Raw genomic sequence first — 23,971 nt, 5'->3', positions numbered from 1 at the left:
TCTACACAGAAAAAAAATACATTATTTATGAGTAGGGGTGAAATGACTAAAACAATATATATCAACCCCTTAATGGAAAATACATTAAAGCAATAATTTAATGGTTTGTTGCTGACATCTCTGATCTTTTTTTAAAACTAAAAAAATGATAAAATAAAAATTAGGTTACACTATATTTTTAATGGTTTTCACTGTTTTTATTCAACAAGTGGTGGTTTAAAAATACTTGAGTATACTAAATGCATGATATTGCATAACTGCATAAAATAAAGAAAGGGCGCCCTAAAACAAAAAGTTGATTCCCTAAAATGTGTTTTACATATCCATATAATTACAATCAATGATATTTCAATGCTGAGTATGTTCTTGTTAAAGATATTCAATTTTAAAGTGGAAATGGAGGGGTATCTGTACATTGATATCCTGGGTGTTTGTAACAGGTTTTACCGATCAAAGTCCCCTTAATCTAGCAGTCTGATTCATATTATCATTTTTTCTCAGAGCACCAAATTTTTTTCATATTCCCCAAAGTGTCCATGTACAGCCAGCCAAAAGAGAATTTTATAAATGTCGATCTGCATCAAGACACCAAACTGAAACAAAAATGCAAGACAGGTTTAGGCTTTCACTGGCTGCATGCCTACTTCATGCCACTTCACAGTCTGAATATATCCTCAGTTCTTTCATCTACCGTACCAAGCTCAATGCCAACAACATCTTTGCCATAAACTAATACTTTTTTCAACCATGGCCAAAAAGCACCATAAGGGATGTAGCCCAAAGTAAGTTATTATCGATTAGATATTAAAAACATCTTATCACAAAACATTTATACATCCAAATATAAATAATATTCAGGTTTTAGTAAACTTCCAATAACATTCATTAAAGTCTCAACGCATTTTGCGGAAAAAAATCTGCTTCTTTAGGGGAATATCAACAGGGAACAGCCTATTGGCAACTAAACAAGTGATATCATGATGTATTCACAGTAAATTTCTGTATATAATTGGTTTTACATTGTGTCTAGGTGGCAGGTAACAATATGGACTGGTATTCTACTTATCTCCTCTTCATCCTCCTCTGTGTATCTTGTATAATTATGAACTTCATGAGGATTTTTAGGGAGAAAGCCTTACTTCCTCCGGGACCTATGCCGTTACCATTCATTGGGAATCTCCTACAGATCAACACAAGAGACATTGGCAGATCACTTATGAAGGTAAGCAAGTCTATTGGGAAATGATAGTTTGATTGCAGGACCTTTTTGCATTGCATAATTTATTCTAGGGTTTTGTTAAAGAAACCCTTTCTTGAGAGATACATGGGGGCTGCTAAAGCTACTTCTTCCCCTTTGCTTCAGTGTGTTCAATTCCTTACTTGTAGGGTCCTTTTTCCATATATGCTTAGTAAGCAAACTGCTTAGGGCACAATCTTAGGCAAGCTGAATTTGAAGGGAATGTAGAGCAGTAATGGAAGGGAATGCACAGGTAGAAGAGGTGAGCAGTAGCCTATGAGGGGTATGGGGGAACTATGTATTTATTAAAGCCGCTGAAGCTTTCTTTATGGGTTGGGTGGGGTCATAGAATTATAGGGTGGCGCCATTGAGAATTTCCTGCTTAGGGCAACAAAATGGCTCTGCTTACCTGGAAGAAGAATCCAATTAGGCATATCTGACCATACTGATACCAAATATTTTTTTCATACTCAAATATTACTGAATCCACTTAGTCTGTAAATATCAGTAAAGTAGAATCTTCAAAAGGGACTTGCCATTGGCAGCCCTATGCATCTCTTAAGAAAGGTTTACTCTATATCCCTAGTTAATGTACAGCGCTGCGTAATATGTTGGCGCTATATAAATCCTGTTTATTAATATTATTAATAATATATTTGTTGTGAAATTATAATTAAACCCTAAGGCCCAAAACATTTTTGGGGGTTTTGAAAGAGCCATAATGGGTAAAAATGTATGTCAGATCTATTGTATAATTCTGTTTGTGTTACCTTGTCACACATACCCTGATACACAGTGGGCCTGATTTATTGGGTGATCCAACAAACCTAAAATGGATTGTTTAAAAAACTATTTGATATTAGCAGGCATTTGTTTTCAATATTGGACCAGATCCATTCCATATTTGCTGGATGATTATTATCATCATAGATTATCCCGTGATTGTCTATTTTTTGCAGTCTTGGAGAGCTTTAATAAATCAGGTCCATTTTGTTACTGGAACAGTACAACGGCACTCTCAACCGCTGCCATTCAACATTTAGGTGCCGCTTTGTGCAAATGTTTGTGAAGAGTTGTGTTTCTGTTGGGGTTGTAGCAAGGTTCCACATGTTACTTCTGGCTGTGTGATTGCTTTTTCTCCCCAGATAAAGAACCGCACCACTAAATATACAAATGTGTTAACCTGCCGAGTGGTTTCCTGCTCCTGGAGGCATAGCAGGCATCAGAAAATAAAAATATCTTTAAATTCAAAAATCAATACCATGAAACTTACTATATTTGTCAGTAAATGAGTATACATTTCATGTATGACATGTACTATATGCACTTCAACTTGCAATAATTTAAGAGTGCTCTGTGGTCATTAGTACAACTTCCAGTGAGTCAGAACTCACTTTTCACTATTCTGACCCCAGTGGGCTGCATTATAATTGGTTTATATGGGTAAGAAGGGACATGAGCCACATAGTGATAAATTGATTTATTTCTGTAGTCTATATGCTATATAAAGTGTGAATTTGAAGAAGGAAACTGATGATGTAAACAAACATCCATTCACAATACACTTAATAAAAGAGTTGTTTGTTTTCATTCAAAAAGCCCTTTTCAAAGATATATGGTTTATATAGGATATATTTACATCCTATAGTGTTATACCAGGTGTGGAGCGATTTAAAGGATTGTATTACTTCTAAATTATACCTTCTACAGATATTCATTTTTTAAGCCTTGATGGCTGGAATCCTTTTGAAGTCTAAACTTCAATCATGATTAGCAAATAGGTTCTGAAATACATAGAAGAACGTGGATATGTCAAGATTTATTTTTTTTATCAAATATAGATATTTTCCTTATGTGGATTTTGTTTTGGGTCAACAACTAACTCATGAGCAGGTTCCCAACTACACTATATACTAAATGCTTTGACAGGTTTTAGACAGGACAATAAATTGCACAGTATAGAAATATATAGTAAGAGTCCCAATCAGAAGCACAGGGTAAAACCTGATAGAATTTGCCTTCAGTGTATTACAACCACCACAACAATTGCAACCAAAAGCCATTTTGTAAAGCGCAAAGACTATCCTGCAAACACTGCAATTGTGCTATTCCCCTTTCTGCTAATTTCCCCATTACTTCCTATTGCAGTATCATGTTTGGCCTATTTTAATAATAAAGTCTGCAGTTACATGCTTAGCAATTTTTAATTTTTAGTTTTGGGTAAAGAAGGGTTTAAACCCTGTGATTTTTTGTGCTATCTGTGCCCTGTTGGTTGATTTCATTCCTTACCATTTTAAAACTGCAAATTAAAGAAGAAAGAAGTGATGGGTTTTCCACATTAGACAGTTTTCAGAGGAACAATTGTTACTTTTTGGAAGCTCACCACTGTAATATGATTTGCCATTTGTTCCCAGGATAAAAGTAACCATCAGAATGGAGTAAAGTGTGCAATAGACTTAATAAGAACAGGGGACATTTTATTAAAGGAACAAACACTACTAGGCTTGGATACACTGGGCCTGATTAAAGCTCAAATTGATATGTGCAGAGAAACGGGACTTTAACGGCATATCTAAAACTCTTAAAATATTTTCAGTACATCATATTAAAAAGTAAAGTGGGAGACATTAATTTTTGCAGTGCCCCAGAATGGGAACCACTGTGTCCCTATATTACAATATACAGACATAAATTCACTTTTATAAAAGTATCAACATAAATACATAAGTATCAACATAAATACATACAGTTGAAACATTATAGCAAGTTTAAAAAGAAGTGCCAGTGTATCATCGATGCGTTTCGTGGTGTAACACCACTTCTTCAGGATAAAGCTAAATGAGACCTGAAATTCAGCAAATATAACATGAAAATCCTGCAGATTTGCTTAACAGTTCATTTTATAATTGTCTTTACTGTACTTTATTACTTACTAGTAAATATAATGATACAGCATAAAATCAAATTCTAGCATTACTTTCCAAGCGCCAAAGCAGGTTCACACAGGAAAGACGCACAGAAGGGCGATAAGTACCAATAAACAGGAAGCAGCAACCAAATAGTAAGACCTATAGAGTGTATGATAGTCAATCATTTCAGAAAAAAGTCACAGTTCCCACAGGATACTTTACTGAGCTGTATATTTCTGATTAAAGCTGATTAAAGCTTGGACCTTTAGTAGTGAAGCTGAGTGATTCAGCAAACCTGAAATGGATCTGGTCCAGGATTAAAAACATTTGCTAACAAATAGCAAAAAGCAATAGAAATCCATTCCAGGTTGCTGGATCACCCAGCTTCACCAATGAAAGTGTATCTTCTCCAGCCTAGGAGAGCTATAAAAATCAAGGTCACTGTGTGCAAACCTGTCAAAGCCTAGTATTCCTATTTGTTACAAAAAATGGAAGCCTGTCTCTCCTTTAGGATTCATTCTGCAGGCTGTATAATCTTATCTGCCTCTGTTTTTCAGATCCTTATTCACAGAGCGGAAAATGTATTATAAAATATACAATAGCCTCTTTTCTAGAAATCTGTTGACCATACCTGATACTTGTCATTTATTGGTTGCAGGTGGTAAAGTAGGTAGTAATCAATTTTACTTAATTTAGAACATTTGAATTCATTTGGTTCTGAGTATAAAAAGATAATGGCAGATAGACAAATAGATTGATATATAAATGAAGATTGACTAATATTCATAGCAACTGATGACACCAACCTTGAAGTTTAGCAGTTGTGAGTAGAGTGTGTGAAAATTAAGGATGAGGGTTGAGTAGAATATCAAGCCATGTTCCTAATAAGCCTCATTTTATATTTAAATAGCTTAAAGACAAGTATGGACCAGTCTACAGTCTGTACCTGGGACCTAGACCAGGAATTGTCCTATGTGGATACAAAGCTGTGAAGGAAGCCTTGATTGATGAAAGTGAGATATTTGGAGATAGAGGAGACTATCCTGTGTTCTTGAACTTCATAGGGGAACATGGTAAGATATTATAGCTTCTTGTCTTCTAAAAATTATTTCTGTAACAATGTCTTTCCTTAGCTCTAAAAGGACATTTGCTACAATGCATGGGCTCACAGTGCAGCGTGCTTATCACAAAACGAATAATAATCCATAGGTCCTCTAACTCAATGCTGAGAAACCACTGGTTTCTAGTTTTTTTGCTTGATTCCCTGAATAAGATGTCTTTATTCTGGGTTCGTAGGTCCGCATGACTTGCAAAAGAAGTCTTTTTGTAGTAACCCTTTAATGACCATGACAAACTGCGCAGTTGTTTCTTTTTGCATATCAAAGCACAGCTTGCTCCAGGAGTTAGTTGAGGTCTAGGCTCCATAAAGTTTTCTTTCTGCTTTGTGATTAACAGTGACGATTTCATGTAGTAACTGACACCACAATGCCTAATAATATGTTTAGACAACCATCTGTCCTAATTACATTTATTAAAATAATGTACCTGTTCCAAGTTACATACAAATTCAACTTAAGAACAAACCTACAGTCCCTATCTCGTATGTAACCGGGGGGCTACCTGTATGACTTTTATCCATAAACCATGAGCATGTTTATTTCTTCTTCAGTTTCCAAAATAAATTTAAAAAAAACACAGCTGGAGAAGTGAGACTTCACATAACACAAGAATACAAGATTTACTATTAGATTGGAAGATGCTTTGAGATTTTCTCAGTTGGTGTCTACATATAACTGAAGTATTAGATTTAACTGAACCAGTCTTTCTACAAGGCAGACTTGGCATATACCTACAGGCATATCCATTGAAGCCTACATGCCACTTTGTTCCTGCAGTGCTGCACAGCTTTGCAATTTTTTTTTTGCATGCAAGGGCAGATATGAGCTGTGGACCAACCCTTTAAGTTTTAGGTGGAAGTTAAAGCCTTGCAGTCAGAATCTTTGCTCGGCATTCAGGTCACATCCTATCCTTCTTGAGTGTATTTGCTACTCCAAAACAAAGCTGGAAATCAATCAATCGATTAGCCATTTGGGCACACCATATTACAGGCATAGAGAAATTAGGTGGCTGCTAAAATCACAAAGATTTGAAGATCTCATCTGCAGTTTTTAAAAGGAACCTTTATGGTTTGTGGTCAAACTCATTAAAATTCCATAAAGCCTTGGTAATGTAATATTCACTTATTGTGGTGCTGAATCAGCAAGATCTATTAATAAGACAGTATGACACTGGTGAAACAGAGCATTATGGGTAAAATAAAAATAAATAAAGCAAGGGAGTATCTGTTTGCTTTTAGACTGTCTTTGTCTAATTGAAAATGTATACAGAACAAAAAAAGAGCAATAAGTGGGGAGAATGAAGGAGGTTGATCTCCCAATAAAACATATTCAATGGTGTGTATGGAGTTTTAGCAGGAGCTGTGAAAACAGGCTGAACAGTTGAAAAAAGCTTATTAAACATACATACAGAAAACTACCGGTCTATCTGTTGGCTGGAAATAGGAAAATCTGAAAAATGCATGTGCAATATTTAGAATATAAAAGTATAAAACAAGTTTAGTTCTCAGAATAATAAAGAAAGCAAGAAAACATTCATCGTAATGGGCCTGAATTATTAAAGCTCTCCAAGACTGGTGAGGATACACTTTTATCAGTGAAGCTGAGTAAACCAGCAACCTGGAATAGATTTCTTAAAAGTCCTTTGCTAATAGTTATGGAAAAATCCTGGACTAGGTCCATTCTAGGTTTTCTGGATCATCCAGCTTTACTGATGAAAGTGTATCCTCTCTATCCTTGGAGAGCTTTATTAAACCAGGTGCAATATACAGTAAACTCCCTTATATCTGGAACTCAAGCAACCTGAGCTCCCAGGCAACTGGCACACAACCTGTCCATACATAAGACCTGTACTGCTTTCCTGGCTGGACTCACTTGGTTATGGACTTTTTTTCTTATGCTGCTATTATACCGTCCTGTGCTTTTATGTGGGACATTCTGATAATACTGTACAGGTAGTCCCCGGGATACATAAAAGATAGGGACTGTAGGTTTGTTCTTAAGTTGGATTCGTATGTAAGTTGGAACATGTATGGTATTTTAATAAATGCAAATAGGACAGATGTTTGTTTTTTTTTTAAAAAAAACTTTATAGAGCCTAGACATTCATAAAATTTGGGAGCAAGCTGTGCTTAATATGCAAAAAGAAACAACTGCAGAGTCATTAAAGAGTTACAAGAGGTTGCAGAAGAGCTCAGTGCTTAAGATCACCCACAACCTCTGGGTCAACAGCTGTGTTTAGCAAAAGATTTCTTGGGCAAGTCATGCAAACTGCCCTCCTCCCCCTATCAAGCCTCCGTCCTGCACACAGCAAGCAGGGAAGCCCGGTTCTGTATCTAGGAGGCATCCATATGTTGGATGTCCTTAACCCAGGGATTACCTGTACTGATATTTATTTGACTATAAGTGGATTGCTATTGTGCCTCTATTGATTTATATTAATAGTGTTTTAATTATTTATTTAACTAATTTATTTTTATTAGCAATGCACATGCAACCAGAACATACATTTATCAATAATCTACCTTTCCCAGTAGGTGCTGGATAACAGGAATTGTATGGTGTGGTAAAACTCTGGGTGGAGGTTCATATACTTACATCATTTGGTACCCAGGCTGGATTTGAATAATATGCAAATCATTTTTATAAATTCCTTCATTAGTTATTATAACCTTAATTTTTATTTTTTTTTTCAATTTACTTTACAGACCTTGCCTTTACCAATGGGGAGAGGTGGAAGTCTCTTCGACGCTTTTCTCTGCAAACACTGAGAAATTTTGGGATGGGGAAAAGGAGTTTAGAGGAACGGATACAAGAGGAGGCGCACTTTCTCATAGACGAGTTAAAAAAGACGAAGGGTACAGCTTTACTACAAATCATATTTTCTAAGTTTACCTTTAATAGGAATATCTCTTTAATTTTCTAAAAAAACAACAGCAAATAGCTTTCCTTCAGCCATCCAACAGATCCCATTTAAGGCTTAACAGCAGCCAAACCATTGGGATCCAGTTTTTAATATTCCAGGGGTATAAGGGTTTACCACAGCCGACCTCCAGGTTTTTCTTTTTGGTTCGGGCAGGATAAACACTCTTGTTGGCTGTGCAAGGAAGATACATTCTCTAAGGCTCTTCTGATCAGCCAACCTACATAAAAAGCCCAAATTATTTCCATGGGACTTTTAATGTTCATGTTCCAAAAGGGGTACAACCCAAAAGGAGGTATGTATCGACCCTCTAATACACATCTACGAAGTCCTGTGCAGCCTGCTGATGAGGCATCTCCAGAAGATTAGGTTTTAGGAGGGAGAATTTGAATATTGGGTTAGAAGATGTGATAGGAGATGTGCCTACAGGATAAGGTCAATAACAAGACAATTAGGAGCTAAAAGTCATAGCTGAGACACCCAGGAGTCTAGATCATAGGAAAGGCAACTAGGAGTTTAGGTCATAGGCGAAACAGCTAAGATATTTAGGTTTTGGAGAGAAAGCTAGAAGATAAAGTAATAAAAGAGGCAGCTAGAAGTTTAGGTTATACAGAAGACATGCAACAAGCAGTTGAGGAAAATCTTAGTTGGGGGGATTCTCCGGTACGATAGGTGTACTCAAAAGTCAACTTTTTCACTGGCCATAGCCATCAGTAAAAATAGACATTAATAAAACTTGACAGATGGTCTACTCCTTCCTCAATGTATCCAAATCCTAAAGAAGAAAAATGATACACTTAAGGCTAGGAAAGGAACAGAATAGGGAGAAGTTCCAGAGATACATCTATGGAATGAACAGCATGAATGGTTTTGGGAGTTCCAACAGCAAGTAGGTTTTTTACACATGGGAGATTTTGAAGGCACAAACCATATGGCAAAAAGGAGATGGATGAGGGTACAGACAGGGTATGAACGGAACCTCATAGGATTTGAGCCTTGGTTTACCGATGTAAATGGTGAAAACCGTGTTAAAAAAATATTATAAAATGAAATAAAACATAAAAAATGACACTAATGCATATGATTTGTTTCCCTAGGGGCTCCAGTGGATCCCACCACATACTTTGCTAGCACAGTCTCCAATGTGATCTGCTCCATAGTTTTTGGCAGTCGGTTTGACTATAAGGACAGAAGACTGTTGGCGATAACTAAGAGTATTTATAATAACTTCCTCATTATGAGCAGCACCTGGGGGACGGTGAGTACAAAGGGGAAGCTTGTATACTGAAGCATAACTGAAGGAGAGAAATATAAATAGGTGGTGCAGGTAGTATAGTAAAACATTGTCAGAAGATCGTGAAGGGTCACCGTAATAAACTGAAATGTCTCTCTCATGTTCTCATAATGCCATCTACCATTCAATGACCTCTCAGTCCATTGGGTCTATTGCTAATAGTGCTACAAAGCAATCTCAAGAAAACCAATGAGAAGGCAATGGAAGACCCTGAAGCCTAAAATGTATTTACAGTCATGAAAAAAAGGACACCCTATCTCAATTCTAAGGTCTAACATACCAGGATATAATAAATCATCTAGTTCTAAAATAATTTAGCCCCCCTGGCATTCTAATTCTGTCCGTATTTTCATGCAAAAAGCGTTTTTTTTTTTTTGCATGGAAATTTATTTTACATTGTAGGCCTATAATTCTTAGGCATAACTCACTGAAATATGTCTATAATTTTATAAAAAAAAACTCTAAAAAAATCTGTTAAAACAAGGGTGCATAAAATACTAAAATCAGTAATATAACTGTACAAAACAATGTATTACATATATATTATAATTATATATATATTATATAAATATTTCTTTGTATTGGACTCAAAACAGTTATTTTGTATTGAATCCAATACAAAATTATTTGAATTTCCCGCCACGCCTCCCGCCCACATGGACACATTCAGCGACGTCACTGGGAAACCCCGAAGAACGTTTCTGCAGTTGCCAAGTGAAGATAGAAGGAAGAAGATGTCCCGAGGATCTGCAGGGACGAGCAGGACACCGGGGGAGAAGGCACAAGGTAAGTGGAGTTTTATTATGTTTTTGGCGACCCCGAGTGTGACTCGGAACTACCACTTTTTGCAAGTAAAATCCACCCCGATTCACACTCAGGAATACCACTGGAGGGTAAAATAATATTTAAACATAACGCCAGGTGTAAAACACGCAAAATATTCTACTTTAGTTTTTTTGGTAAGAAAAATGAAGCTATGCATTAAAATCAAGTACATTCCATGATTCAATAGCTTGTAAAACTACCTTAAGCTGCAAAAGGGTTTTGTTTTCTGTATGACTTTATTAGTCCCCTACATCAATGTGGAGAAATTTAGACTGGATCATTGCAAAACTTTGATTATTTTCTTTTTTTGGAAATTACCTTAAAGCCCTTCCCAAATCGATGGGTAGCAACAATTGCTACCATATCATGATTGCTGATGTCTTTTCTCCTTGGCATTGTGTTAACACACACCTGAATGCTCCAGGCCAGCAAACTGCCAAAACTTCTGTTTTTATGGAGGTGGTTATAATTGCTGATACTCAGTTAAAGGGTATTTGATTACCAGCACCTGACTGCTATACCCTTTTAGTAAAAGTGGTAAGGGTGTAACTACATTTTCATGCATTGCTTCTGTATTTCGACTTCATCTTTCCTAAATAAATAATGATGTGGTGTAATATGTCATGTACTGTTGTTCACCCGAGGTTTTACTTACCTAATTTTAAGACCCTTTAAGGTTTACTGATTTTTTATGTCCTGATATGCAAAATTTTGGAATTGAAAGAGGGTCTTAATACCCAAACACATTTTCTAGAATAGAAACAGAATTATTTCTCCTTACCTGGCAGCCTTTTTTTCACACCTACTTCAAAACAAAACAAAAAGAATTCGGGTAAAGATATATTTTAATGAGGAAGATGAGATATGTAAAAGTCACCAAGGGAGTAATAAACGAATAAAGGTTCAGACTTCATGTAGGTTATTTTTTCTTTTATTCTTTCCTATTCTTTTTGAGTTATCCCCAGGGTGACTGGATATTGTTCAGTAATATGAGTGGGACAGTTTTTCACACCTCCTAACATATTTAATATCACTCACTTGGATGGGTATAACTGTGGGAAAGTGTGGAAATAATGTGGGCATAGCATTCCTGACTTTGGTCACATGGATGAGCGCTAAAATGTCTTCAACATCTTCAAAGTTGAACTCCAGGCAAACAGCTAAATAGATACATGGGGGTTGTTTTGCCTGTCAAACAAGTTGTATTTCTATCCATTAAATCCTGAGATATACACAGCTCTACCACACCATAAAGACCTATCTTTGATTTCTTTTTTCATTTATAGCTTGTGTTCATTTTTATGTTTTAACAAACAGCTATACAACATGTATCCCAATCTCATGGAATATGTGCCCGGTCCGCACAAGAAAATTAAGAAGTATTTTAATATGATCTATGATGTTTCAGCTGAAAGCATCAAAGACCACGAGCAGACTCTGGATCCTAAAAATCCTCGTGACTACATTGATTGTTTCCTCATAAAGATCAAAGAGGTAATTATAATCAGGTTTTTTATTTATTAGTTCACAGGGGATCTCTAGAGAGAGGATGGGGACTTCATATATAACCGTAATTAAAGTTTACCCATGTCCCAAATGAAACAGGGAAATTCTAACAGCAATCAGGTTGATAGGTGAATAAAAATAGTATATAGAAGCAAAGTAGTGAAAAGAATACCTGCCATATGGGGCAAATGTACTTGCACACTGCACATTTTTCTAATTTCCGCATTTGGCTGCTATGAGGGGAAAACATTTAAGACCTTTGTCACAACCACAGTAGGAATAAAAATAGAAGCCTTGTGACGTGAGAAGTAGATAGTAATTTGTAAGACCCTGGTCTGTTACGAGGAAATAATAGGCTTGGGAGGTCCTGTAACTCCATTGCTATTGGCAAATAGAGCTACACAAGTTTTTACATTTTAAAAATTTTGTTACAAAGGTAATACTATATTATACAGTATTCAACATGTTTATTACCATTCTTAGTTTTGGCTTAAGGGCAAACTGCTGAATATGCAGATTAAAACTCTGAATTATTTTATCCGCCAAATGATTTGCATTTCTCGCAATGTCCTGATAATTACATTGCACAAAATAGTGCTATGTAGCAGAACTGAAATCCTGATTTTCTGTAGCAGAATTTAGGTACGAAATGGTGGTGCACAAAAATTGAACCAAACTCTATAAGGAAGTGTCAGAATCATGCTATTTCATGTAGATGTGCCAACAACATACTGGAGAGTGGCCACTTACTTGAACAAGCAACTGAGAAAAATCCATATAATCTAATCTAAAGTAATGAAACCTGACCTTAAACACACAAGAATCTTACAAGAGGTAAAGTGTACGTACATGTTCCTACAAAAACAGAAAATTTGTGCTAAGGAAGGATAATTTGTTGGCTACTTTAAGTCTCCAAAAGGTTACATAACTAATTAATAATTAATAGGGTAAAACAGAAATGTGATTAGTAATGTATTTAAAGCAATGTTTCTCAAGAGGAACACTTAAAATAACTTTCGGGTATTCAGGGAACACTTACTCTAATTTCTATATCCACAACTCACAGTATATTAGTGTGGTGGCCTGAGGGAAGAATGACTCTTACATTGCTGGCTATTGGGAAGAATGCCCTTACAGATAGAAAAAAGATAATGATGGTGTCAGTAAAACTGACTGCAGAATCAGAAATTGCTGAATTATTAAGGAATTCATAGCAACCTCTGGAGTAACCTTGGTTGAGAAATACTGATTTAAAGCCTCATGAAATGATACACTCAGCATCACCTTTACAGCAATCTGCAAGAAGCCCAATCTGTACTGCAGGAAAAAAAAGCAGAATATCTAAGAATTTTAATTTGGCATCAGTAACTTATCTTGGGAAAGGGAACAAGCTAAACTGTCTTCAAAATCCATCCCAAAATCTGCCAAATTCAGTCAAAGGCTTCCAGCTTTATACTAGTCAAATATAGTGCCAAAGCCTTAAGCTACGTACACACGTCCAACGGTTCTCGCACGATAATCGTCTCAGGGCCGATATTGGGCAAGAATCTGGCGTGTGTACAGCACCAGTCGTCCATCGTCCGAACGACCCTCCTGGCAGATCCACGGACAGTGGACAACTTATGATCGTAAAGCAAGGGAGGTGGGAGAGCGTGCAGCGGGGTGCCACTCCATCGTTCTCCCCCTACCCTCTGCATAGAGCAGAATGGTGCTGTATGTACAGCGCTCGTTCATGAATCGTGCAATAATAGTTGTTGGAAAGGATTGGGAAAGATCCTTTCCAACGACTATTATTGCACTTGTGTATGCGGCTTTAGTCTGTCCCATGTGAAGAGGTAAAAAAGAAATGTATACATACATAAAAAGTAAATGTGAATTAAAATTGCAGATGAAGAGATGGGATCTCTTAACCAGATCCAAGACTGTGGTGGGACAGAATTACCCCATGGAAAATATGCAGTGGATGGAAATAGATTTTCAAAGTTTATAGAGTTTCAAAAGAAGATAGAAGCAGTTGTTGGGTGGGAGTGTTGGCATGCTGTTTATACAGATCTATGTGTAACAACTATTCTCATCTATTAGTACTGCAATTTATCTTACATATAAATATGCAAATTTTTATTGCTTTGACATTTTTATATTTTTTTTACTTGTGAAGGAAAAGGCAAATCCAGACACAGCTTTCTACGCAAAATCCTTGGCCAGATCAATTCAAAACCTACTGTTTGGAGGAACAGAGACAGTCAGCACTAACCTGAGATATGGATTCCTGGTGCTCATGAAATACCCAGAGGTGGCAGGTGATTTTAAATTAACTTTAAGAACTTTAATTTAACCCATAAGGATAAAAATACGGACACTACTATGCCTTAAATTTACTTGGAATGCTCAGACACTGGGGCTCATACGACCCTAGCCTTGCAACCTAGAAAGCCTCAGACTCCGAGAGAGAATGAAGCTAGTAAAATTTATACAATCAGGACTATTTTCGAAATTAGGTCTGAGAGCACATAATACTATATTGTTGATAGCAATAATTCATCCGAGCTTCTCCAAAACCTGCTCCAAATTTATTATGGTAGATTGTATACAGATGGGAAAAAGTTCAATGATGGAGATGGTTAAATTTAAGGTGTATGTACACCCTAACAATGAAATTGTATTTGTTCCCTTCTGGTCTGTGTAATATACCATTGGAAGCATTTTGGAATATCTATTTGCTAAGTGCAAAAAAACGTTTTTTTTGTGGGAACTAAATGTGGATTAAAGTTGAAGATGAAGGGATGACACAGATAAATATGGATCTATTGCACAGATGATCTATGTATAGTTCAGGGAAAATAATTTGATTGCTGGCTCAAACAAAACCCATTTAAACCAGAATTAAGCCTGCAATATTCACCTTTTGCTGTTCCATCGCAGTGGGCCAACATCTTCTTTCTTCTTGGACAAGATCTTTGTCTATCCTGATTGATGACGTAACTCCAGCATGTCTACCTCATTAATTCCTGGCATGCACACAGAAAACCAGATTGTTGGATTTTTCTGGCAACCAATGCTGACAAATTTTGACAGCTTGGTTGCAATCAGGTAGGTAAGAACAGTCACTGCAGAAGGGACATCGCCTTTCCATTTCTGCAAGAACCACCTGTCTGGATTACCAATTTTTAAAGTGAGATTTTAGTTCCACTGTATTCTTTACAGTCAGTATCAAAATTCTGGTGCATGTGTTGTGTAAATATATGTATCAGATTAAGGCAGTCCCCAGAATGGGCAAAAAAACGTACATGTTCCTTTTTTTTGTGTTGCAATGCAGGTGCATTGGAAGCCACTAAAATGAATGGCACAGCGGCACACTATCATGTTTAAGGTGCATCCCTAGCATTTTGCAATACTATTTTCATTGATTCTCTAAACTTTGATTGTAGCCATCTGCACAAATCCCTTTCCTTAATCCATAAGAATTAAATAGTGGAACAGACATGAAGCTTGGAATGTCACAATGAATGTATTCAGTTACCATTTCCTCCGTATTATTTTTGGCTCTAGAAAAAATGCAAGCAGAGATTGACTGTGTTGTTGGTAGAAATCGATTCCCATGCATTGCTGATCGAAACAAAATGCCATATACAGAAGCGGCTATCCATGAACTCATCAGGTTTTGTGATGTGCTTCCAGTCGGTCTGCCTCGATGCACAAGCAAAAACATAGTTTTTAGAGGCTACACAATCCCGAAGGTAAGAAAGCACCAGTTCCATACCATAACATTCCAACCATACCGTAGCATTGTGAGGCTCCTGTGTTTGCTTAGAAAATGAGTGGAAAAGCTGTAGAAACTTTCAGGTCCCACGAAGTTTGAAATCATCTGTTTTAAAGAGAAGGTCAATCGTATCTAGATTCAACCCGGTGTCACCCACTAGAAAAATATGTTGGTGTAAGAGACTGTAAATACCTCCAACCATGAAAACTGTATGGCGATATTTAGCTCATGCAAATATATATGGTTTGGTTGTATTATGGTTCCATGAACACAGAACATAGTGATTTTACTTTTTTTCTTTTTCTTTTCCATTTTCTTTTTTTACTATATCCTCCAACAAGCCCTCTTGAATAGGTGGGCAATAGATAATTTATATCTATAAAATACACACAGCCCAAAGATTCAGATCCAGGCTCTTTATGTACAAGCTAAACGTAGGGCAGCATGGTGGCTCAGGGGTTAGCACTCCAGCCTTTGCAGGTCCTAGGTTCAAATCCCAGCCAGGACACTATCTGCGTGGAGTTTACAGGTTCTCCCCATGTCTGCGTGGGTTTCCTCCCACATCCCAAAGTTAATTAGCTTTCCCCTAAATTGATCTTAGACTACATTAATGACATATGACTATAGTAGGGACATTAGATTGTGAGCTCCTTTGAGCGACAGTTAGTGGCATGACTATGGACTTTGTACAGCCCTGTGTAATATGATGGTGCTGTATAATAATAAACATATATCTAAGCTTTCCTATTGAAAAATAAACCTTACCTTTCCACCTCTATGTCTGTGAAGGTTCTTAATGATCCAGGCCATTGTATATCTAGTAGTAGTTAGCCACATTTAACTAGACTTTTTCTTGTAGTGTAGTTGTAGACATTTCACACCTTTCCTAGCCATTTCAGTTCCATTTGTTAAGGTTTTACTGCTTTTTCATTTGTGCAGGCTTTCACAATATAAATTTAAAATTCTGGCCTCAGGCACATCTGATGGTAGAATGACAATGCCGCTTTTCTATTCCCCCCTCCTCGGGAAAGGAACATGCACATTGCTATCACCATGCACACTAGTGTGCTTTCACAGAAAGTCATTGCACTGCGCAACATGTTATGTCCACTAATTGTGCATCAGAGAGGCTACAATCTAATGTCCCTACCATAGTTTAAGGTTACTTTAGCCAAATAACTTACCTGTATTTTTTGGGGGGAAGTGGGGAGAATCCAGAGTGCCTGGAAGACGCCCATGGGTGGTGTGCAAACCAAGATTAAAACCAAGTATCAAGTGCTGAAAATCACCAAAGCTTGCCAAAAAGTCCCTGTGCCAACCATGATTTAGACAGAACTTTCTTGTTAATTGGGTTGTTGCATGTGAGCATCCATAAACTACTCCCCATCATTAATGTTTCTCAATGAAGCCATCCGACATCAAAGAAAGTAGGGTTTGTCAACTTCAAGCAGTAAATATGAATAGCGTAAGTGGAATAGGTTTCATGTTTATTTTTACTTTATTTTTAGCAAGTAGCATACATAGAAATAATATATTATAATAAAAAGGAGCAAATGGTAAATTGTGCAATTTTTATTTCATTTTGTGCTCAGGGAACACACGTCACCCCACTCCTGGCTTCCGTCCACTATGATCCAAGTTTTTACAAAGAACCACACAAATTTAATCCAAACAATTTTCTGGATGAAAAGGGTGATTTTAAGAAGAGTGATGCCCATATGCCTTTTGGTGCCGGTAATTATTATTAGTTTGATATCTAATATATGATAAAAGAATTAGTATAAAGAATTCATGCAATCTGCTTTATAGAACTCAAAGAGGGAAAGGTGAAGGCAGTACTTGGAGCCAATCAGGTATGTCGCATGTACGTTAGAGGAGAGCAGAGTGTGCAAGATGAGAACTTTTGCTGCTTTTTTACTGCCAAGTTTGTAGATTGGTGTGGCAAGAGGATACCACCATATGCCTTCCACTGTCCATAATGGTAACAGAGCTGGTGGCTTCATCCACATGACTGTCCTATGTGGAAAAGCTGTATACATCTCAGGGCTTAAAAAAATACTTTAGTAGGTAAAATAACTACAATGTATGTACTTTATCTTTGTATTTAGCTGTTTGCATGAAGTTCAGCTTTAAAGCGGAACTAAACTAAATAAAAAAAAAACTGTGACCAGGCTGGTCCAGACTCTGTCCCTTCTGCAATAAAATAAAAGTACCTGCCTGATCACAGTTTTTTATTGTACTCACCTGCCCTTGTCACAGCGCCTGACCACCCGATCCTGGAGAAGGGTCTTTGACCATCTATATTTAGTGGGCTGGGGATGACATTCATTCAGTCCGGGGAGCCACAGGGGAATCCAGCAAGCACAGCTCAGTGGTTTTTATTTTGGATGAAGACATCGTTCAGGCAGGTAAGTATGTTTTATTGCTGAAGGGACATTGCATGCCCCTTTCTGCAAAAAAAAATTCCTGATCACTTATTTTCAAACCAGAACAATGAAACAAAAACCAGTACACTTTGCTGTGCCCATTATATCCTTCATAAAAGGTAGTTACTGTAACCTACCTCAAAGTAGGGGAACTTAGACCACATTTAGGAATGCAAAGGATGCAAGGTTAACATAGAAATTTCATGAAGCAGTTTGCCTTTGATGTTCTCTCAACTGAACTCTTTCTGCAATTTCAGAAATTCCAAAGCATGAATTAAGCCTCGAGGAAACTTGAGTAAAAGGGGTCAATTTATTGATTATTGACAATGACAAATATTTTAATATAATATGCACTTAAATGTTAAGTACTAACTTAAAGCCTTTTTCTGCTGGATTGGCAATTACATAAGTAATCCGCTCTAATTACCCACTTAATATCTTTTCATTCCTAGTAAAAGCTTGTTTTTTCTTGTTAGGAAAAAGGATATGCATTGGAGAAGGCTTGGGGCGGATGGAACTCTTCTTGTATTTCACATCTCTGCTCCAGAATTTCACCTTTAAACCAGTCATTCCAAAGGAAGAAATAGACCTCACACCTACAGGGAGTGGACTGGGCAATGTGCCACCTGAGTACAAATGCTGCATCATACCTCGCTAACCATTTGATCTTTAAAGCTGACCTATAACTAATAAAAAGTTTTTGGTTGTCTGACAAAAATTCATTAGAACAGCCTAAAGCTCATCTCTAGGAAAAAAAATTAAGAGGGATAACTGTAGTTGTGTAGTTTTTATTGTAACCAAAGCAAATTGGTAAATAAAATGTATTTTTATTATATAGTTTCTACTTAGGAGCAACAAAGCCCCTCCTGCCATGTAACAGTGCCTAGCCTTACAGGAGCCTATCAGAAGCTTTGTATCATCAGAGATATAGCTTTCCTACTTCTGATTACTTAATTACATTAGTTATGTCATCAAAGTTCAGGGGTTAGTAACAGGAAAATCCTCCTGCTCCATGAACCTACACAAATGTGGTGGCTGCCTAGCACCATGCAGAATATGAAAAAGTGGTCAGAAACTTCTTAATGTACATTGTCAGTTCTCTATCACTCAAAACTGATTTTCCTTTGCTAGCGAAAAGGTTTTCCAAGTCCAGGTCTGCTTTAAAAGCCTATGTTTGATCATCTATATTCATCAAAACTGCTTATAGAAAGTAGATTTCTAATGGTTGAGGCTAAAACACCATTTAGATTTTGCCAAATTACTTTTTAAGTAATTTCAGACAATAATTACATTTATTTAGTACAGTTTATTAAAAAAGGGGTGCGTCTGCACCCTTAAATGCCACTGCAAGATTCCGAGGGTGCAGCAGCTGTAGAATACATGTGGAGTAAGTGCTCCACATTGCTTTATTTACCTACCAACTCCTGATTATGGGAATGGCACACATTACAAACTTATAGTATGAGAAGAACATGCACAATATTTTACTGTCAGCAGTAAATTCAAATCTCATTTAAAATTGAGTTTTTTTATGAAAACAGGTGTCAGAGTCATAATCCAAAGAGCCTCTCGTTTTAGAAAATGTGCTTCCTCAGCATTCAAATACATTCCTTATATTCCACTGAAAACAGACAGGTCACCATAATGAACATGAAATAAATGTTTATATACTATATATATATTAGAATGGTGTTGAGCATCTAGGTATCTAGGCATCTTTTCTTTAAGCAAGGCTACGTACATCTTAAATATTCTAGCCTGCAGCTAGGTGTAGATTCTTACTCATTCCTCCCCAATGTGATGGTTTTTAGCACTATATTATATGTAAAAACTATGTAAATTTTTATTAGTCTTTTTAATTTTTCTGCTCGTAAAATATTCTATTTCTTTTAATAAACTGCTTCTAAATTTGTGATTCTGCAATCTTTCCTGTTCTATCAAATATCCCTCTTGGACCAGGGTTCCTCCCGAGCTTTCTAGGGGTTCCATAAGGAATGAACAGTTTGTACCTCTAGAAGTCAGTTTAACAAACACCAATGATCTTTTTGGCTATCTGTAAGGGTGACATTCTTCCCACTGGCCAGCAATGTTAGAGACGTTCTTCCTAATGATCAACACACTACTGTCTGTGAATTGGGGATATAGTAATTATAGTAGGGGTTCCCTGAAAACCTAAAAAGTAGTTCTGCTATGATAAAAAGGTCGAGAAACACTGCTCCAGTATATCCTCATGTTTAATCATCAATCTTCTAATTGATTATGGTCATCCAAAATTGCCAGCTCTTTAGTAATATTTATTTTTGCATGAACAAACCCAACAACTGGAATAGAATTTATAGTGAACAAAGTTTACTGAAGGTACAAGATTATGCTGTGTAAAATATCAGCAATCATCAATAATAAATATCAATATAAAATTACCAAAAAAAGCACACAGATATATTTATTTTGTATATACCTAGCATGACAGGTGGTGAATAAATATGACGTTTCCTAAATTTGGGGCATAATAGGTTTCTGCTGCAGATTACAGTTTTGGTTTAATTATACAACTTTTAAGCTTTAATATATATGGGCTCAAATGTAGAATATTTCATATGTCTTATTCAATTTCATTCCTAACACATTAACAGCAAAAAGATTTAAAAATAGGTGAAGCATCCCATTCTTTGCACTTTCCAAAATTATCCTTACAAATGCCCCAAGTTGTATCCATATAAGCCCAATCTGCATGCACCTGGGCAGAATCAAACCATTATAAGTGTTTGAACCAGGTACCATATGGTCATATTGCAGCTGATTTATTAAAGATCTCCAAGGCTGGAGAGGATATACTTTCCTCAATGAAGCTGGGTGATCCAGCAAACCTGGAATAGATGTTTTAATAGTAATTTGCTATTTGTTAGCACCAGACCGGATCCATTCCAGGTTTGCTGGATCATCCATCTTCACTGATGAAAGTATATCCTCTCCAGCCTTGGAGAGCTTTAATAAATCAGGCCTATTAAGTGGGAAACAGAAGGGATGGTTAGAGATCTGCATACACATAGGAATGTTTATTCATAGCCACAACCATGTTAACACTCATACTGTTCAAGTTATTCCTGCCATCTAGTGGCAAAAATAGATTATAGCCTCAAACTTTCATACATTTCCTGAAAACATTCACCTCTTCTAAGAGAAATAAAAAGTCTTAATGTGTAACTGGAAATCCATGGACCCCACAGCAAATTTTATTACTCTTCCCTATTACAGTGACCCTATTATGTTGCTTCTACTTCTCTCTCTCTTATATTGGCACCCTCTCCTTAAAATGCCTGCTCATATAGTTACAGTATTTATGTTATTTAGCCCTTAAATATTAATAAACGGGATGTATATAGCGCCAACATACTGGCGGTGGGAAGTAATGATGGTTTCAAAAGACAGAAGAAGACGAGTAGGCAAATTAGAAAAAATGGGTTTTGAGGGCTCTTTTAAATGAGCAGAAAGTAGGAGCAAACCGAATAGGACGAAGAAGACCATTCCAGAGAGTTAGGGCAACTCTAGAGAAGTCTTGGAGCCGTGCTTGTGATGAGGTTATGATTGAGGAAGTCATTAGTAGGTTATTAGAGGAGCGAAGAGACCGACTAGGGGAATATTTTTCTATCAAGTCAGAAAGGTATGTGGGACAAGAACTGTGGAGGGTTTTGAAGGCAAAGCACAGGAGCTTATTATAGTTCTTCCCTTTATTTTGGTCTTAGCTGTTAGTTGGATGTGAGTCTCTCCTGCTTATAATGTGGGTTTACTTCCACCCATATGGAGTTTTGGACACTATACAGGAAAGATGACCTGTGTCTTCAATTTGTGCGACATTCAAAAGCACCCCACTACTATGTGTAGTGGACAAGGACATCCAAAAAAAAAGGAATCAAGGTATGCATCCTTTAAAATAAAACATTATTCATAAAGTAATTATAAAGACCAAATGTCCAAAGCCTAGCATCAGCCAATGCAGCCTGATCCAATCAATAGAATTTTGTGATGTTGTGGATGGAGGACCAGGCAGAGTACTTCATGAGGCGCCTACGGCTGACAACTTAAAGAATTGAGACACAAGAAGTGTTGGTGTTCGAATTCGGGTTCTCCTTATATTCGACCCGAATATGGCTGTTCGAATTCGGATAGACCTGACCCAAAAAACACGGGATTCAATTTGGGGGAAAAAAATTGTAAAAATTGTCTTAAAAAAAAAATAAAAAATAATTTTATAGTAATTTATTGATTGTTTGTGTTTTTTTAACTAACTTTTTTTTTTACAGGTTTTCCCACAATGACAATATGATTCCCCCGGCTGTGCAGACATAGGAATCCTCCTGTCATTGCGGGATCTCAGGGCACTAGAGGTGATAATTGGGGACTTGTCCCCATTTATCACCTATAGTGCCCGGAGATCGTAGTGGAACTGCAGAGGTAATCTGCAGTTCAGCTCCATTGTGACGTCACGTGGGAAACTGAACTGCAGACCTCTGCAGTTCTATTACAATGTCCGGGCACTACAACTGATGAATGGGGACTTGTCCCCACTTGCCTCTGCCTCTGCAGTTCCAGTATTATGTCCCGACAAGTCTCCATTCATCCCCTGTAGTGTCCAGTATTCTTGGGTAGAGAAACTCTATCCAAAAACACATACAACTAGTAAAGGGCTGCAAGAGCAATCTGATTGCTCTTGCAGCCCTTAAAAGACCCTTAAGAAACCCTAATTCTCGCACCATTGACTTCAATGGTGTTCGAATTTGGCATTTGGTCACCCGGAGAATTTCTCACTATTCGATCAAATAGCTGTCAATTCGAATAGTGAGCTATTAGACCAACACTAGACACAAGTCTAACATTATAGCTGATCTCCAGAATAAAATTCAAATGTATGTGACCTAGGAAATAATAATCTTTAATGGAACAATATTACATGTAGGCAGGTTGATATCTCTTTTGTAAGGGGTGTCCTTGTCAAAGGGTCCAAAAGAGCTCCCCAGATCAAATCTTCTGTACAAAATTGTTAATGTTCCATAGTGATGAATGATGGGTTATTACCAGCAAAGGTGCATTAATTGTTATTTACTATGCTTACAGGGTTCAGATTTAACATTTTACAACTTAAATTAACATTTACCTACACTGCATTTATTAGGGCATGAAACAGATAATGGACAAAATATGTAAAATCCAGAAAATCAGATGTTGTGCTGTTTGACTTCTTTGACCCAAGAACAGGTTTTCTTTTCATTCCCTTTTTAAAGAAGGACTGTACTCACATAACCTCCAGTAATGCACTGTCTGCAAATTTTTTTCACCAGCATCATCTTCACCAGGGTTTTTTTAGGATACAGAACATCGACCCCCTTGAACGGCTGTGCGGGAGTGAATAAATTTAAAAATATACATACACACAATTTAGTCTACTTTAAAAGAACATCCCATACAGGCAGCTAGGAATACCTTTTTGCAGAAGAGACATAGTATGTCCTCCTAGATTGTAAGCTCTTCAGGGTAGGGTCCTCTCATTTAAAACCTATTTTTTGCCTACTTGTCTTCTTCTATCTTTTGAAACCCTAACTACATCCCACCACTACATATATCCCCTCCTATTGTGTGTTACTCCCCCCACCTATTAGATTGTAAGCTCTTTGGGGTAGGGTCTTCTCCTTCTCCTGTGTCACTGTCTGTATCTGTCTGTCATTTGCAACCACTATTTAATGTACAGCACTGCGTAATATGCTGGCACTATATGAATCCAGTTTATTATTAGTATTATTTTAGCACACAAGACATGAGAAGTGAAATAATACACATACAACCTTAGTCAACATTATAAAAACAAGATGGCATAGTAGCAAAATATTATCACAGATTCATTGGGTGTGCCACAGTGAAAATTATTCAGAAAAGGATTTAGATTCTAATCCTCATTCAACATCTTAATCGGAATCTGCATGT

At 36.9% G+C, this 23,971-nt stretch overlaps 1 protein-coding gene across 1 annotated transcript; it reads left to right on the top strand.

Annotated features, from left to right (window-relative positions):
* The first annotated feature begins 1,039 nt into the window (after positions 1–1,039).
* On the top strand, positions 1,040–19,910 carry LOC140344492 (cytochrome P450 2F3-like). Its single transcript, XM_072431645.1, has 9 exons — positions 1,040–1,222; positions 5,057–5,219; positions 7,970–8,119; positions 9,282–9,442; positions 11,621–11,797; positions 13,968–14,109; positions 15,359–15,546; positions 17,162–17,303; positions 18,472–19,910. The coding sequence occupies exons 1-9, from the start codon at positions 1,046–1,048 to the stop codon at positions 18,651–18,653; spliced, it is 1,482 nt and encodes a 493-aa protein (XP_072287746.1). The 5' UTR covers positions 1,040–1,045; the 3' UTR covers positions 18,654–19,910.
* Positions 19,911–23,971: the final 4,061 nt, after the last annotated feature.

The sequence above is a fragment of the Pyxicephalus adspersus genome, chromosome Z (assembly GCF_032062135.1).
Source record: "Pyxicephalus adspersus chromosome Z, UCB_Pads_2.0, whole genome shotgun sequence".
In the NCBI taxonomy this organism is placed as follows: Eukaryota; Metazoa; Chordata; class Amphibia; order Anura; family Pyxicephalidae; genus Pyxicephalus; species Pyxicephalus adspersus.
The sequence above is the reverse complement of the archived record's forward strand: the minus strand, read 5'-3'. Positions and strand labels throughout refer to the sequence as shown.